Source organism: Oncorhynchus tshawytscha, linkage group LG16 (genome assembly GCF_018296145.1).
Source record: "Oncorhynchus tshawytscha isolate Ot180627B linkage group LG16, Otsh_v2.0, whole genome shotgun sequence".
Classification (NCBI taxonomy): domain Eukaryota; kingdom Metazoa; phylum Chordata; class Actinopteri; order Salmoniformes; family Salmonidae; genus Oncorhynchus; species Oncorhynchus tshawytscha.
The window spans coordinates 49,312,182-49,326,584 of NC_056444.1; the positions used below are offsets into that span (position 1 = coordinate 49,312,182).

Below are 14,403 nucleotides of genomic sequence, written 5' to 3' on the forward strand. Positions count from 1 at the left end.
CAGGTAACCATTCTGTACATTTGGAACCATCCCTAAGGATAATTTAGTTGCTAATGGCAGCCTGCCTTACCCCGGTCGGCCATCAACTTGAGATTCTTAATAAATGGTGGCAGCACTGAGCTGTCACTTCCTGGAGTAGCTCAAACTGCACTCTGTCTCTCCCATGAGACACCATCTTAAAGGTCCAATGCAGCCGTTATCTCCATATCAAATCATTTCTGGGTAACAATTAAGTACCTTACTGTGCTTGTTTTTTTTTAAAGAATTAAAAATAGCTTCTTAACAAAGAATTTAGCTAGGACTGTCTGGGAGTGGTTCATAGAGGGTAAGGGAAAACTGAAAACTAGCTGTTATTGGCAGAGAGGTTTGGAACTCTATTTCTTATTGGTCTATTAACTCATTTACCACCTGGTGATGTCACCAGGCAGGCCAAAACTCCATCCCACCAAAACAGGCTGAAATTTCACAGTGTGGAAATATACACTGCTCAAAGAAATAAAGGGAACACCAAAATAACACATCCTAGATCTGAATGAACAAAATATTCTTATTAAATACTTTTTTCTTTACATAGTTGAATGTGCTGACAACAAAATTACCCCAAAATTATAAATGGAAATCAAAGTTATCAACCCATGGAGGTCTGGATTTGGAGTAACACTCAAAATTAAAGTGGAAAACCACACTACAGGCTGATCCAACTTTGATGTAATGTCCTTAAAACAAGATGAGGCTCAGTAGTGTGTGTGGCCTCCACGTGTCTGTATGACCTCCCTACAACGCCTGGGCATGCTCCTGATGAGGTGGCGGATGGTCTCCTGAGGGATCTCCTCCCAGAACTGGACTAAAGCATCCACCAACTCCTGGACAGTCTGTGGTGCAACGTGGCGTTGGTGGATGGAGCGAGACATGATGTCCCAGATGTGCTCAATTGGATTCAGGTCTGGGGAACGGGCGGGCCAGTCCATAGCATCAATGCCTTCCTCTTGCAGGAACTGCTGACACACTCCAGCCACATGAGGTCTAGCATTGTCTTGCATTAGGAGGAACCCAGGGCCAACCGCCCCAGCATATGGTCTCACAAGGGGTCTGAGGATCTCATCTCGGTACCTAATGGCAGTCAGGCTACCTCTGGCGAGCACATGGAGGGCTGTGCGGCCCCCCAAAGAAATGCCACCCCACACCATGACTGAACCACCGCCAAACCGGTCATGCTGGAGGATGTTGCAGGCAGCAGAACGTTCTCCACGGCGTCTCCAGACTCTGTCACTTCTGTCACATGTGCTCAGTGTGAACCTCCTTTCATCTGTGAAGAGCACAGGGCGCCAGCAAACCTTCTTGCCACAGCTCGCATTGATGTGCCATCCTGGATGAGCTGCACTACATGAGCCACTTGTGTGGGTTGTAGTCTCCGTCTCATGCTACCACTAGAGTGAAAGCACCTCCAGCATTCAAAAGTGACCAAAACATCACCCAGGAAGCATAGGAACTGAGAAGTGGTCTGTGGTCACCACCTGCAGAACCACTCCTTTATTGGGGGTGTCTTGCTAATTACCTATAATTTCCACCTGTTGTCTATTCCATTTGCACAACAGCATGTGAAATTTATTGTCAATCAGTGTTGCTTCCTAAGTGGACAGTTTGATTTCACAGAAGTGTGATTGACTTGGAGTTACATTGTGTTGTTTAAGTGTTCCCTTTATTTTTTTGAGCAGTGTATATAAAACAGAGAGAAATCACATTTTTGACTGCACTAGGCCTTTAACCGACTTCCTTGGCTTCAAATGCGCTATATGAGTCTGGAAATGGAAATGAATGGTGTCACATGATTAATTGCTTTGTTTATTCATATACAGTCATTGGTTGGAGCCATCTAAAAACCATTGCCAGTGTTTCTTTGATTCAATGTTAAAAAGCCATGTTGATGATGATTCAAAGGCCATGACACAATGGAGTGCCACAACACCACCCAGCCTTCTAATAGACCCCGGTACCCTGTACTGTTCAGAGTTCATTTGAATATGCATATGAGGGGCACCAAGAAAGGCTCTGAAGGTATGAATTACAGTGTAAAAGCACTGGGAGGGGACAGTCGACACAGAGTCTCTTCACACATCGTAAAATGCCAAGTTCAGCATGCATGGTGCTATGGATGACTGTGCTTGTATGACCTTTTCACCAACTGAGCTGAGACTTCTATGATCTTCTAAAATCAGGGGATGGACAACTCCAGTCCTCGGGGGCTGGATTGGTGTTACATTTTTCGCCCCAGCTAAAACAACTAACAATGCAATTTGTTTAATCAGCTGTGTTTGCTAGGGATGGGGGAAAAGTGTGACATCACTCAGTCCTCGAGGACCGGCGCTGCCCATCCCTGTTCTAAATTGTGTCGTAAAAGCCCTGGGAGGGAACACAGCAGGTGTTTCTCAGTATGCATACTTCGGTGCTCCACACTCTCATGCGCCGAGTTCGAGGAAGTTCTCTTGAGTACATTCTGGTGAGGACAAGAGTGTGGAGAACGCGTAGAAATGTACATTTGAGGGGCACTGCGCACTCCCCTTTGACCACAACACACAGAATAAGACGCACTACGAGCACCGCATGAGACAAGACCTCTATCCCTCCCGCGAATTGGGAAACTTTTGCAAAATGTTTTGTTGTCCGAGTGAGGGAAAGGCTGTACATTTTGAGCGCTCTATTTATGGGGAGACGTTGATTATTACAATAAATACTGCTTTGATGTCATACAAGCAAGCCAAAAATCCCGTGAGTCCAAATGTGCACTGGTCCAAATGCCCATGTCATACTGTACACAGTGTTAATGATCCCTATGATTGATGTACAGTTGACATGGCGTCATACCCTGGGTTGTTCTGAACAGAAATTGCCTGTTGTCTATTGTGTAAAAAAAAATATTAAAAATGAATACACTCATGGTTCCATGTGGACCAGAATTACGATCCGTTTCTCTGTTTTGCCTTGTGAAAGCCCAACACTGTAAAATCACATTTTACAACTTAGCTAGTCATGTTGGCAATCGAATAAGCTTTCAAATGATGCCCACCTGTTCACAGATTGCGATTTATAATGGACCGTTTTTTGGATTGCGATAAACAACAACAGTAATTGTGTGAGGGTGGGGATGCAGGGCTGTGTTCCAAACAAAACAACTACAAGTGTGCTTGTTCCAGTTCCTCAACGGCACAGCCTGGAGAGCTTCAAAAAAGTACCTTGTAGTTGAAGACTCTTTCTTTGAGTCATAAAAGTATATTGAAATAGCTTAGGAACTGTGCCCACTTTGGAGAGGTGTGTGTGGCCACATGGAGACACCAGTCAGTCCTCTCACCCAAACCTTTTGTAATGTATTTGTCTTAAGTTGCACCTATGGTCACATTTTCCAGGAATATTCTTATCATGTTACTGAATGTATCCAGAGCAGGGGTGTCAAACTCATTTGGCTCCTGGGGCCACATTCAGTCTTCAACAAGGTCCAGAGGGCCACACTGAAAATGTGTTATATTTCCTTGCTGTCAAAATGTGTTAATAATAGTCCCATAACCATAGTTTAGGGAATTTATCGATGCGACCTGACTGTCTAGTGATTATTAGGGAGCTGGACAGTCAAGAAACTGTATGAATATAGGCACATTATTATTTCTACACAGTTTTGATTTGGTTTTAGTCATTTTAAAGTAAATTGAGTAAAACATTTTTTTACTCAAACCACCCGCAGGCCGGATTGGACCCCTTTGATGCTCCTGATCCAAAATATTTTTAGATTTCGTCATCAACAAATGCGGCGAAAAGTACAGTAAATATGAAATGCACATAAAATCAACACTGTAATGCTTGGATTCAGTCATGTGTCAGCTGAACTGTTGTGTCCTCCACTTTGGTCTAATAATGTTACCACAATCTCCAAACAGTTCCCTTTTAATTGCTACAATGCTTATGCATTTCATATTTCTTCCGTAAGAAACATTTCAATTTTGCCCTATCCATATATGCCAATTGCCACGTGTAAAGGGTCAAGGGAATTCACTTCTAGCCTCATTAACAACAGCTATACCTGTCTATTAGTCATAAAGTTACATAAGGCGTTTCCTCAACACTTTTCAAACCTGAGCCTGGGCTAGTAACATGGTGGGATGGATTCCTGCCTTGGCTCGTCTTACACTTCCTGGGATTCATTCGGTGTTCATTTAGCTGGAGTGAAAACAGCAAGCCCAAAGGCCGCTTTAGGAACTAGAATGTGTTGTGGTACAGTACATGTTGGGTCAACTTTAAAAGGACGTCACGGAAAGCCGCAGTAGTTGTCAATATGAGCAACTCTCATTCCAGCAAAAAAATAAATAGGTTACATTAAAAAAGCACTGTATGGGTTAGTGTTGGAGGCACACAGTGAGGGTGGATGTGGTGAGATGGAGACTCACAGAGATGAACTGAGAGACAGGAATCATCTCTTTGCCCTCTGTAATGGTGTAGAAGAGAAGGTCCTCCATCCCAGAGATCAACCTGTTCCTGTGAAGACCAGACAACACAGTGCATCATGTCAATCAGTGGATGCTGCTGAGGGGAGGACGGCTCATAATAACGGCTGGAACGGAGCCAATGGAATGGCATCAAACACATGGAAACCATGGAAACCATGGGTTTGGTGTCTTAAATACCATTCCCCTTTTTCCGCTCCAGCCATTACCACGTGCCTGTCCTCCCCAATTAAGGTGCCACCAACGTCCTGTGATGTCCATACTACTGTAGGTCTGACAGGGTCATTGTTAAAGATTACCAGTGCATATACGTTGTACACTGTGTTTTGATAGTTGACTCTCATCTGCATAACTTTTCTCAAAACATACAACATGTGCAAAAAAGCACTTAACCACTAAAGACAAGTGTGTATGAACAATGTTCTATGTTTTTATTTTCTCCCCAGCAAGGAGAGTGTAGTAGTGTTTGTAGTGTAGGCCTAATGTACAGTAGTGTAGTGTGGTGTAGGTCTAATGTACAGTAGTTTGTGTGGTGTAGGTCTAATGTACAGTAGTGTAGTATAATGTAGGTCTAATGTACAGTAGTGTAGTGAAGGTCTAATGTACAGTAGTGTAGTATAGTATAGGTCTAATGTACAGTAGTGTAGGTCTAATGTACAGTAGTGTAGGTCTAATGTACAGTAGTGTAGGTCTAATGTACAGTAGTGTAGGTCTAATGTACATTAGTGTGTGTATGTCTAATGCACAGTAGTGTAGTGTGGTGAAGGTCTAATGTACAGTAGTGTGTGTATGTCTAATGTACAGTGGTGTAGTGTGGTGAATGTCTAATGTACAGTAGTGTAGTGAAGGTCTAATGCACAGTAGTGTAGCGTAGTGAAGGTATAATGTACAGTAGTATAGTGTAGTGAATGTCTAATGTACAGTAGTGTAGTGTAGTGAAGGTCTAATGTACAGTAGTGTAGTGTAGTGAATGTCTAATGTACAGTAGTGTAATGTAGTGAAGGTATAATGTACAGTAGTGTAGTGAAGGTCTAATGTACAGTAGTGTAGTGTAGTGAAGGTATAATGTACAGTAGTGTGGTGAAGGTCTAATGCACAGTAGTGTAGTGTAGTGGAGGTCTAATGTACAGTAGTGTAGTGAAGGTCTAATGCACAGTAGTGTAGTGAAGGTCTAATGCACAGTAGTGTAGTGTAGTGAAGGTATAATGCACAGTAGTGTAGTGTAGTGAAGGTATAATGTACAGTAGTATAGTGTAGTGAATGTCTAATGTACAGTAGTGTAGTGTAGTGTAGTGAAGGTATAATGTACAGTAGTATAGTGTAGTGAAGGTATAATGCACAGTAGTGTAGTGTAGTGAAGGTATAATGTACAGTAGTATAGTGTAGTGAATGTCTAATGTACAGTAGTGTAGTGTAGTGAAGGTATAATGTACAGTAGTATAGTGTAGTGAATGTCTAATGTACAGTAGTGTAGTGTAGTGAAGGTATAATGTACAGTAGTATAGTGTAGTGAATGTCTAATGTACAGTAGTGTAGTGTAGTGTAGATCTAATGCACAGTAGTATAGTGTAGTGAATGTCTAATGTACAGTAGTGTAGTGTAGTGAAGGTATAATGTACAGTAGTATAGTGTAGTGAATGTCTAATGTACAGTAGTGTAGTGTAGTGTAGATCTAATGCACAGTAGTGTAGTCAAGTGTAGAAGTGTAGTTCATCTTAATATCTGCTTTCAACCTAATTCCACTGACTATTCAGCTCCATGTTCCTACATTTAGTCTATGATTAAAGTAGTTGTTTGGATGGAGTATGATTGGGAATTTCGTTTGAAGTCCACTTTGTATGCATAACAAAATGTCTGAATCAAAAATAATACTTTTCTGTAGACAAGCCTAATTTGAATACAAAATCAGCATTTATAGGGATGTTACTCCGAAAATATACCCTGAGTGTACAAAACATTAGGAACAGATGCTCTCTCCCTGACATAGACTGACCAGGTGAATCCGGGTGAAAGCTATGATACCTTATTGATATCACCTGTTAGATCCACTTCAATCAGAGTAGATTAAGGGGAGGAGATGGGTTAAAACCTCTAGTGACTCACCATCCCGCATGAAGGAGCGTAATCATCGACTGACACTAATTAGCATAACGCAACGGACATAAAAATATTCCTATTCATGAAAATCACAAGTGAAATATGAGACACAGCTTAGCCTTTTGTTAATCACCGTGTCATCTCAGATTTTCAAAATATGCTTTACAGCCAAAGCTAGACAAGCATTGGTGTAAGTTTATCGATAGCCTAGCATAGCATTTTGTCCAGCTAGCAGCAGGTAACTTGGTCACAGAAATCCGAAAAGCAATCAAATTAAATCGTTTAGCTTTGATGAGCTTCGGATGTTTTCACTCACGAGACTCCCAGTTAGATAGCCAATGTTCCTTTTTTCCAAAAAGATTATTTTTGTAGGCGAAATAGCTCCGTTTGTTCTTCACGTTTGGCTGAGAAATCGCCCGGAAATTGCAGTCACGAAAACCCCAAAAATATTCCAAATTAGCTCCATAATATCGACAGAAACATGGCAAACGTTGTTTATAATCAATCCTCAAGGTGGTTTTCAAATATCTATTAGATAATATTTCCACTGGGACAATTCGTTTTTCAGTAGGACCGATTGGAATAATGGCTACCTCTGTATTTTACGCGAGAATCTCTCTGGGAGCATCAGGTGACCACTTGCGCAATGTAGCCACTTACGGGTATTCTTCAACATAAATGCGTGAAAATACGTGACAATGCTGTAAACCCCTTGGGGAATACGGAGAAAAAGTAATCTGGTTGATAGCCCATTCACTGCTCAATAGCGACGCATTGGAACGCAGCGCTTTCAAAACATGAGGCACTTCCGGATTGGATTTTTCTCAGGCTTTTGCCTGCAACATCAGTTGTGTTATACTCACAGACAATATTTTTACAGTTTTGGAAACTTTAGAGTGTTTTCTATCCTAAGCTGTCAATTATATGCATATTCTAGCATCTTGTCCTGACAAAATATCCTGTTTACTACGGGCACGTTATTTTTCCAAAAATGAAAATACTGCCCCTAGTCACAAAAGGTTATTAAAGAGGATTTTTAAGCCTTGGGAGAATTGAGACACAGTTCATGATGCCGATTTGTGTCAAGAACTGCAACACTGCTGGGTTTTTCATACTCAACAGTTTCCCGTGTGTATCAAGAATGGTCCACCACCCAAAGGACATGCAGCCAACTTGATACAACTGTGGGAAGCATTGGAATCAACATGGGCCAGCGTCCCTGTGGAACGCTTTCGACACCTTGTAGAGTCCATGCCATGACCAATTGAGGCTGTTCTGAGGGGAAAATGGGGTGCAACTCAATATCAATAATGCCCCTAATGTTTTGTACTCTCAGTGTGGTTTACCAAGCTACCGATGACTTCACACTGGAAGAAGTTAAGCTACATTAAAACTAGAAACATATAGTTCACTTAAAGTTACATTGAAAAAGTAGTTCACTACATCCAAACTACTTCGTGAAAAGTTATATTTAAATCTGAAACGTCAACAACTACAAATTGGAAGAACAGATCACTTTGGAGTCAGAAGTTAACATAATATGTCATTTAGCCTATTAAACACAAAAACTGTTTCAAGTGAAAATTAGGCATGTTTGATGCCGAAAAAGAAAGGAAATCTTGTCTACCGTAGCCATATTTTCTGTTCTTTTTAAAAAAAATGTAGTGCGTAGTTCCAGTAGTTAGCTACACCACTACATGGCAAAACAATATATTACTTACTGGGCACGCACTGGTTGAATCAATGTTACTTCCACATTATTACAATGAAATGACGTTGAACCAATTGAATTGATGTCTGTGCCCAGTGGGTAACTACTGAAAACACTACCAAGATTTGAATTTAGTTCAACTACCACCACCAAGCTACAGCTACATTTATTTAAATGACTAGTTGATGTACATGTAGTTCACTGCTCCCCATCACTGAAAATCAGTAACTCATTATTATAGGGTCATTCCATTTGGGTTCAATCCCTTTTTTTCCACACCCCTTTTGATTTGAACAGCACTTCCCATACATATTTGATTTGAACAGCACTTCCCATACATATTTGATTTGAACAGCACTTCCCATACATATTTGCTTATGGGAGAAGCGGTAAGAAAGTGACCTGAATGCCAAAACATTTAGGTGATAAAGGTGCTCAAAGTTGACCTATTTTGCATACACCACCCTACCATGAGACATCCATGTCTTCATTACTGGAAAAAAATAAACGGTTGAGTTTGATATCCCTTAAAACCTTACCAAAACAGGGTTGACAAACTATTTTAGAATTTCTTGAATTGTAATTATTTTAATAACAATGATGTACTTTTTTTGTTGTTGTAATAAACAGATTATTTTGCTTTTCGCAAATGTTGTAGCTTAAGACCCCATTTCAAATCAAATCAAATCAAATTTTATTTGTCACATACACATGGTTAGCAGATGTTAATGCGAGTGTAGCGAAATGCTTGTGCTTCTAGTTCCGACAATGCAGTAATAACCAACAAGTAATCTAACTAACAATTCCAAAACTACTGTCTTATACACAGTGTAAGGGGATAAAGAATATGTACATAAGGATATATGAATGAGTGATGGTACAGAGCAGCATAGGCAAGATACAGTAGCTGATATCGAGTACAGTATATACATATGAGATGAGTATGTAAACAAAGTGGCATAGTTAAAGTGGCTAGTGATACATGTATTACATAAGGATGCAGTCGATGATATAGAGTACAGTATATACGTATACATATGAGATGAATAATGTAGGGTAAGTAAGGTAGCATTGTTTATATATTTACATCATTTCCCATCAATTCCCATTATTAAAGTGGCTGGAGTTGATTTTGACATCATCTGAGGTGTTTGTGTTGCGCCCGCCATCGGTTGAGACACAGCATGCTCTTGAATAAGGGTGCATGTCATTCAACCATAGAAACACAATTCATCGTCGAATATCATCATAAATGCAACTGTCTATTGTATTATCCATCTTTCCATGATTTCAATAGGTTTCCTATGGAGGGTTGACAGTATAATTGATTTATAAACTAATATTCCCATGCCGTACAACATTCTCTGATGTTTGGACCTCCAATTATCTTTGTGCTACCATTTTAAAGTTGAAATGCACATTTCATTCCCATTTCAGTCAACCAATCAAATGTATTTATAAAGCCTTTTTTAGATCAGCAATTGTCGCAAAGCGTTTACACAGAAACCGAGCCTAAAACCCTAGAGAGTGTTCAATGGAGATGTAGAATCACAGTGGCTAGGAAAAAAACTCCCTAGAAACTCAGGGAACCTAGGAAGAAACCTAGAGAGGAACCAGGCTACGGGTGGCCAGTCCTCTTCTGGCAGTGCCGGGTGGAGATTATAAGAGTACATAGCCATTAAGGCCAGATCATTCTTCAAGATCGTCAAAATGTTCATAGATGACCAGCAGGGTCAAATAATAATCACAGTGGTTGTAGAGGGTGCAGCGGGTCAGCACTTCAGGAGTAAATGTCAGTTGGCTTTTCATAGCCAGGTATTCAAAGGTCGAGACAACAACATGACACCCACCCTGTATTCAAGAGCATGTTGTGTCTTAACCCATGATGGACACAACACAAACACCGCCGATTATGTAAAATAGGGTCTAAATTATGACATATGCGAAAATTTGATTATTTTTTATAATTTAAGTTAAAAGTTTAAAAATGGCATGATTATATACATTTGTCTCATGTTTCAATAAATTATTAAATAGTTTGACAACCTTGTTTGTAAGCTTTTAAATGATTTCAAACTCGACTGTTCATCTTTTCCAGTGATGAAGACATGGATGTCTCATGGTAGGTTATTGGATGCAAAATGGGTCAACTTTGAGCACCTCCATTTTCGAAATGTTTTGGCATTCAGGTCCAAAAAGTTACTTTCTGTCCACTTTACCATCGGCAAATATGTATAGAAAGTTTCGTTCAAATCAAAAGGGGTGCGGTCAAAAAGCGATTTAAATGAAATGGAACGACCCTATAGGATCGCAACAGAAAAACATCATTTCACTCTTTCAGACAACGTGTCACTACTATAGGCCAGGGTTCCCCAACTAATTTCAGATTTGGGCCGATTCTTTCTTGAGCAGATGGTCGGCGGGCTGGAACAATTATGTTAAAATTGTTGCAGCTTGACATCAAGAAGCACAAATATATAGTAATTGACAAAAACCTAATCATTTCAAACCTGTATTACATTAGGATACGATAACACATGTCTATATTTATGGGTGGGAATACTTGGGAAAATATTTCCTCAATTAAAATTGATATCCTGGTGATTTTAAAGTATTGTATGTCCAACAAAGAAAATTTATTTTAATAAATGGAGGTTTAAATAAAAATCACCTGCTGGTCGAATTTGGCCTATGAGCCGCCAGGTGGGCAACCCTTCTGTGGCACTGCATAGTCACATTATTCTACAGTACCAATTAGGGGAAGAGTAGGTATTTACCTGCACTCTGCTTCATCCATGTCATTGACAGCTTGATGATGGAAGGGTTGCTGACGCTGGCTGTGTGATGCTGCGCTTGTGCATAACAGCTGAGACTGTTGCTCGATCCTGGATAAGCCATTGCTGTCACTCCCAACCCGTGCGGAGTTGACAGCGTGTTTGAGCAGTTGTAAAACTCCCGCATTTGTAGTCCGCAGACGTTTCAGACAATGCATTATTAAAGGGGTGGATCGCAACCAAAAGAACAATACACTTAGAATATAATAAACACTGTAGAGGCATCAGATCTGTGTCCAGTGCTTCGTTCCTCCGGGCTTTATGTCAGTTTTCATGTACGCGAGCGCACTTGAGGATTTGATACTATCGCGTGGGGGGTGGAGTTGTGACTGGCACAAGTTGGTCGACAGATGAAATGGGCCAGTGACCAATGACAAGTGAATCCAGAACGGGAAGGTGGCTGTGATGTTTCGGGATCCTTGGGACGTCCATAACCTAAACCTCAAACCTAACCTAACACCCTACCATTACCCCGTCCTTTACTTAAACCTAACCCCAATCTTAACTCTTACCCGGGTAGAGCTGTCAACTTCAATGGGGGTGACGTCAGAGTTTTTCGTCCCGAGGATCCAGATTAGATTTTTTCCCAGGGAAGAGGGTGAGAAATGTACGATCCTTGGCACGCGCATGGATAGGATTTCAGTTACGTGATTCAGTGGCTAGGGGCACAGTACAAATCTAATTATAGGCTACTTCTCTGAGCAGTTTCTATGGAAAACATTGCCAAAATCTTTAAATACCTCGCTGCAAGATGTAATATGATCTAACCTTGTTGCAACTGTTGAACAAGAAGTTGTATTATCACCTGTGTCGTGTTTTTGGCCATGCCGGATTAAGTGATATGACATGCTATTCTATAAAATCCTTTCTCTGTCATTAACATTACCTGATTGAGCTAATCATGTAAATGTAATTAACTAGAAAGTCGGGGCACCACAAAATAATATTTATAGAGCAGTTATCTTCCGAAAAAACTCTTAAAGACCTTTGTAATATTTTACATCAATAATAGCAGTCAATATTAATCTTCACCTTATTTCAGTCTCATCTGAAAGTTGTAAATTCCTGGTTATCTTCACGAACCCTGGCTAACAAGTTGAATCAGCAATACAAAATTGGGTTTCATTATTTATTTACTAAACACCTAACTAATCACACAGAATTACATATACACAGAATGAACCATACATTGATTACAAATTATGTCATAAAGGAAAACGTCCCTAGCTGAGTGAAAGAGCAGGAAGACTGAAGAACAAAGGGAGAAGCATGTCTCTATCTATAGTTATTATCTGAACCCTTCTGACATCGGATCGTCATCCTAATGTACCCGGAACAGAAAGTTATATTGTCATCAAGGCTTTATATAGGAAGGGAGAGGAGGGCGTGTTTCATAGTTTATAACCAATGTCTCTTCACGTGGACGGGCCACTGAGTCGGGCCTAATTCACTCATGAAAACCTAATTCTCACATTTTAGAAGCTAAAATCACATTTCATCCCCTCCCAAATAAATTCATATTCAAACATTTGAATTGCACAACAATTCCATGTGAATCTGATAACCATAATGTGTAGACTTTCCACTGTACTGTTTGTCATCCTATCATTGATGAGAATGTCTCAGATGACAACCGAACTGACATCATATTCATTAAGTACCAACGCATATGTTCAACTGGTTGGATTACCAAAATATAGTTCATTTCCCCTCACCTTCTGAGGTTCCCAGAATCTCTGTTTAACAAAGGCTATTCAAGAGTCCCTCTGTAGAGTCAAGAGAGAGGGAAGGGAGAAAGGTATTTATGGGGGGTCATAAACCTTACCCACAGGCCAACGTCATGACACCTGTGAACCTGTGAATAAATAAATAATACAATTACCAATATTTGTTTTTAACTACTTACAATTTCATGGTTACATTGGTTATGGTGAAATGAAGCATACCAATGAGCAGAGATGACATTGGGGGATTTTCTAGTCATTTGTAGCTTGTGTAGCGACACCATATGGTAGTGTGTCACGTAGCATTGTAAAATTATGGAACTACCCAGACTCTGCTTAGAGCTGTTAGTCTGACCAAACAGGACCTTGTTAGGGAGGTGATCAAGAACACAATGACCACTCTGACAGAACTACAGAGTTCCTTGGATGAGATCTACAAAAACAAACTACAAAAATCTCTGAAACTGGAAACACTTATCTCTCTCACTAGCTTTAAGCACCAACTGTCAGAGCAGCTCACAGATTACTACACCTGTACATAGCCCACCTATAATTTAGCCCAAACAACTACCTCTTTCCCTACTGTATTTAATTTATTTATTTATTTTGCTCCTTTGCACCCCATTATTTTTATTTCTACTTTGCACATTCTTCCATTGCAAATCTACCATTCTACCATTGCTATATTGTATTTACTTTGCCACCATGGCCTTTTTTGCCTTTACCTCCCTTATCTCACCTCATTTGCTCACATTGTATATAGACTTGTTTATACTGTGTTATTGACTGTATGTTTGTTTTACTCCATGTGTAACTCTGTGTCGTTGTATGTGTCGAACTGCTTTGCTTTATCTTGGCCAGGTCGCAATTGTAAATGAGAACTTGTTCTCAACTTGCCTACCTGGTTAAATAAAGGTGAAATAAAAAATAATAAAAAAAGATGGAAACTACAGTTGTAACAATGTGTACTTTTATTTTACTAGGCAGTCAGTTAGGAACAAATTCTTATTTACAATGACGGCCTAGGAACAGTGGGTTACACTGCCTTGTTCAGGGGCAGAACAACAGATTTTTTACCTTGTCAGCTCGGGGACTCAATCTAGCAACCTTTCAGTTACAGGCCCAACGCTCTAATCACTAGGCTACCTGCTGCCCCAGGAAATGAATGGGGAAAGAATGGGGTTTTGGGATAAACGCAGAAAATAAGGTCTGAAGTTAACACACGCTTGGGAGATCTTAGATGTTTTGTTCAATGATGTAATATCAGTCAGTTAACTTAACCTTTAGGAATTTTGAAGCTTTCGTGTGATTCAAGTGCTTGTTTTGATTACAGAAATGTCACAAAAAGTGACGTGAGCTGATGAAAATCTCATAGAACAAAACGTATAAGAACGCCCAGGCCAGTGTTCACCACGATCTTATTCTCTGCGTTTATCCAGTTCCCCATAGGCTTTGGCCAATGAGCCATGCTGGAGTTAGTGCTTAAAAAAGACTGTTACTCTATTGTTTAAAATAACAACCGGTCCCCCCCTATACACTACCCTTTC

General features: G+C 40.2%; 1 protein-coding gene across 1 annotated transcript in view; it reads right to left on the reverse strand.

Annotated features, from left to right (window-relative positions):
• Positions 1–11,677, reverse strand: part of LOC112215804 (glutaminase kidney isoform, mitochondrial-like) — a 31,102-nt gene extending 19,425 nt beyond the window's left edge. The window contains exons 1-2 of the mRNA XM_042299257.1: positions 11,076–11,677; positions 4,434–4,521 (exon numbers count right to left, since the gene is read on the reverse strand). Of these exons, the coding sequence (XP_042155191.1) occupies positions 4,434–4,521; positions 11,076–11,290 (303 nt within the window). The 5' untranslated portion in view covers positions 11,291–11,677. The remainder of the gene's footprint in view (positions 1–4,433; positions 4,522–11,075) is intronic.
• Between the last annotated feature and the right edge of the window lie 2,726 nt (positions 11,678–14,403).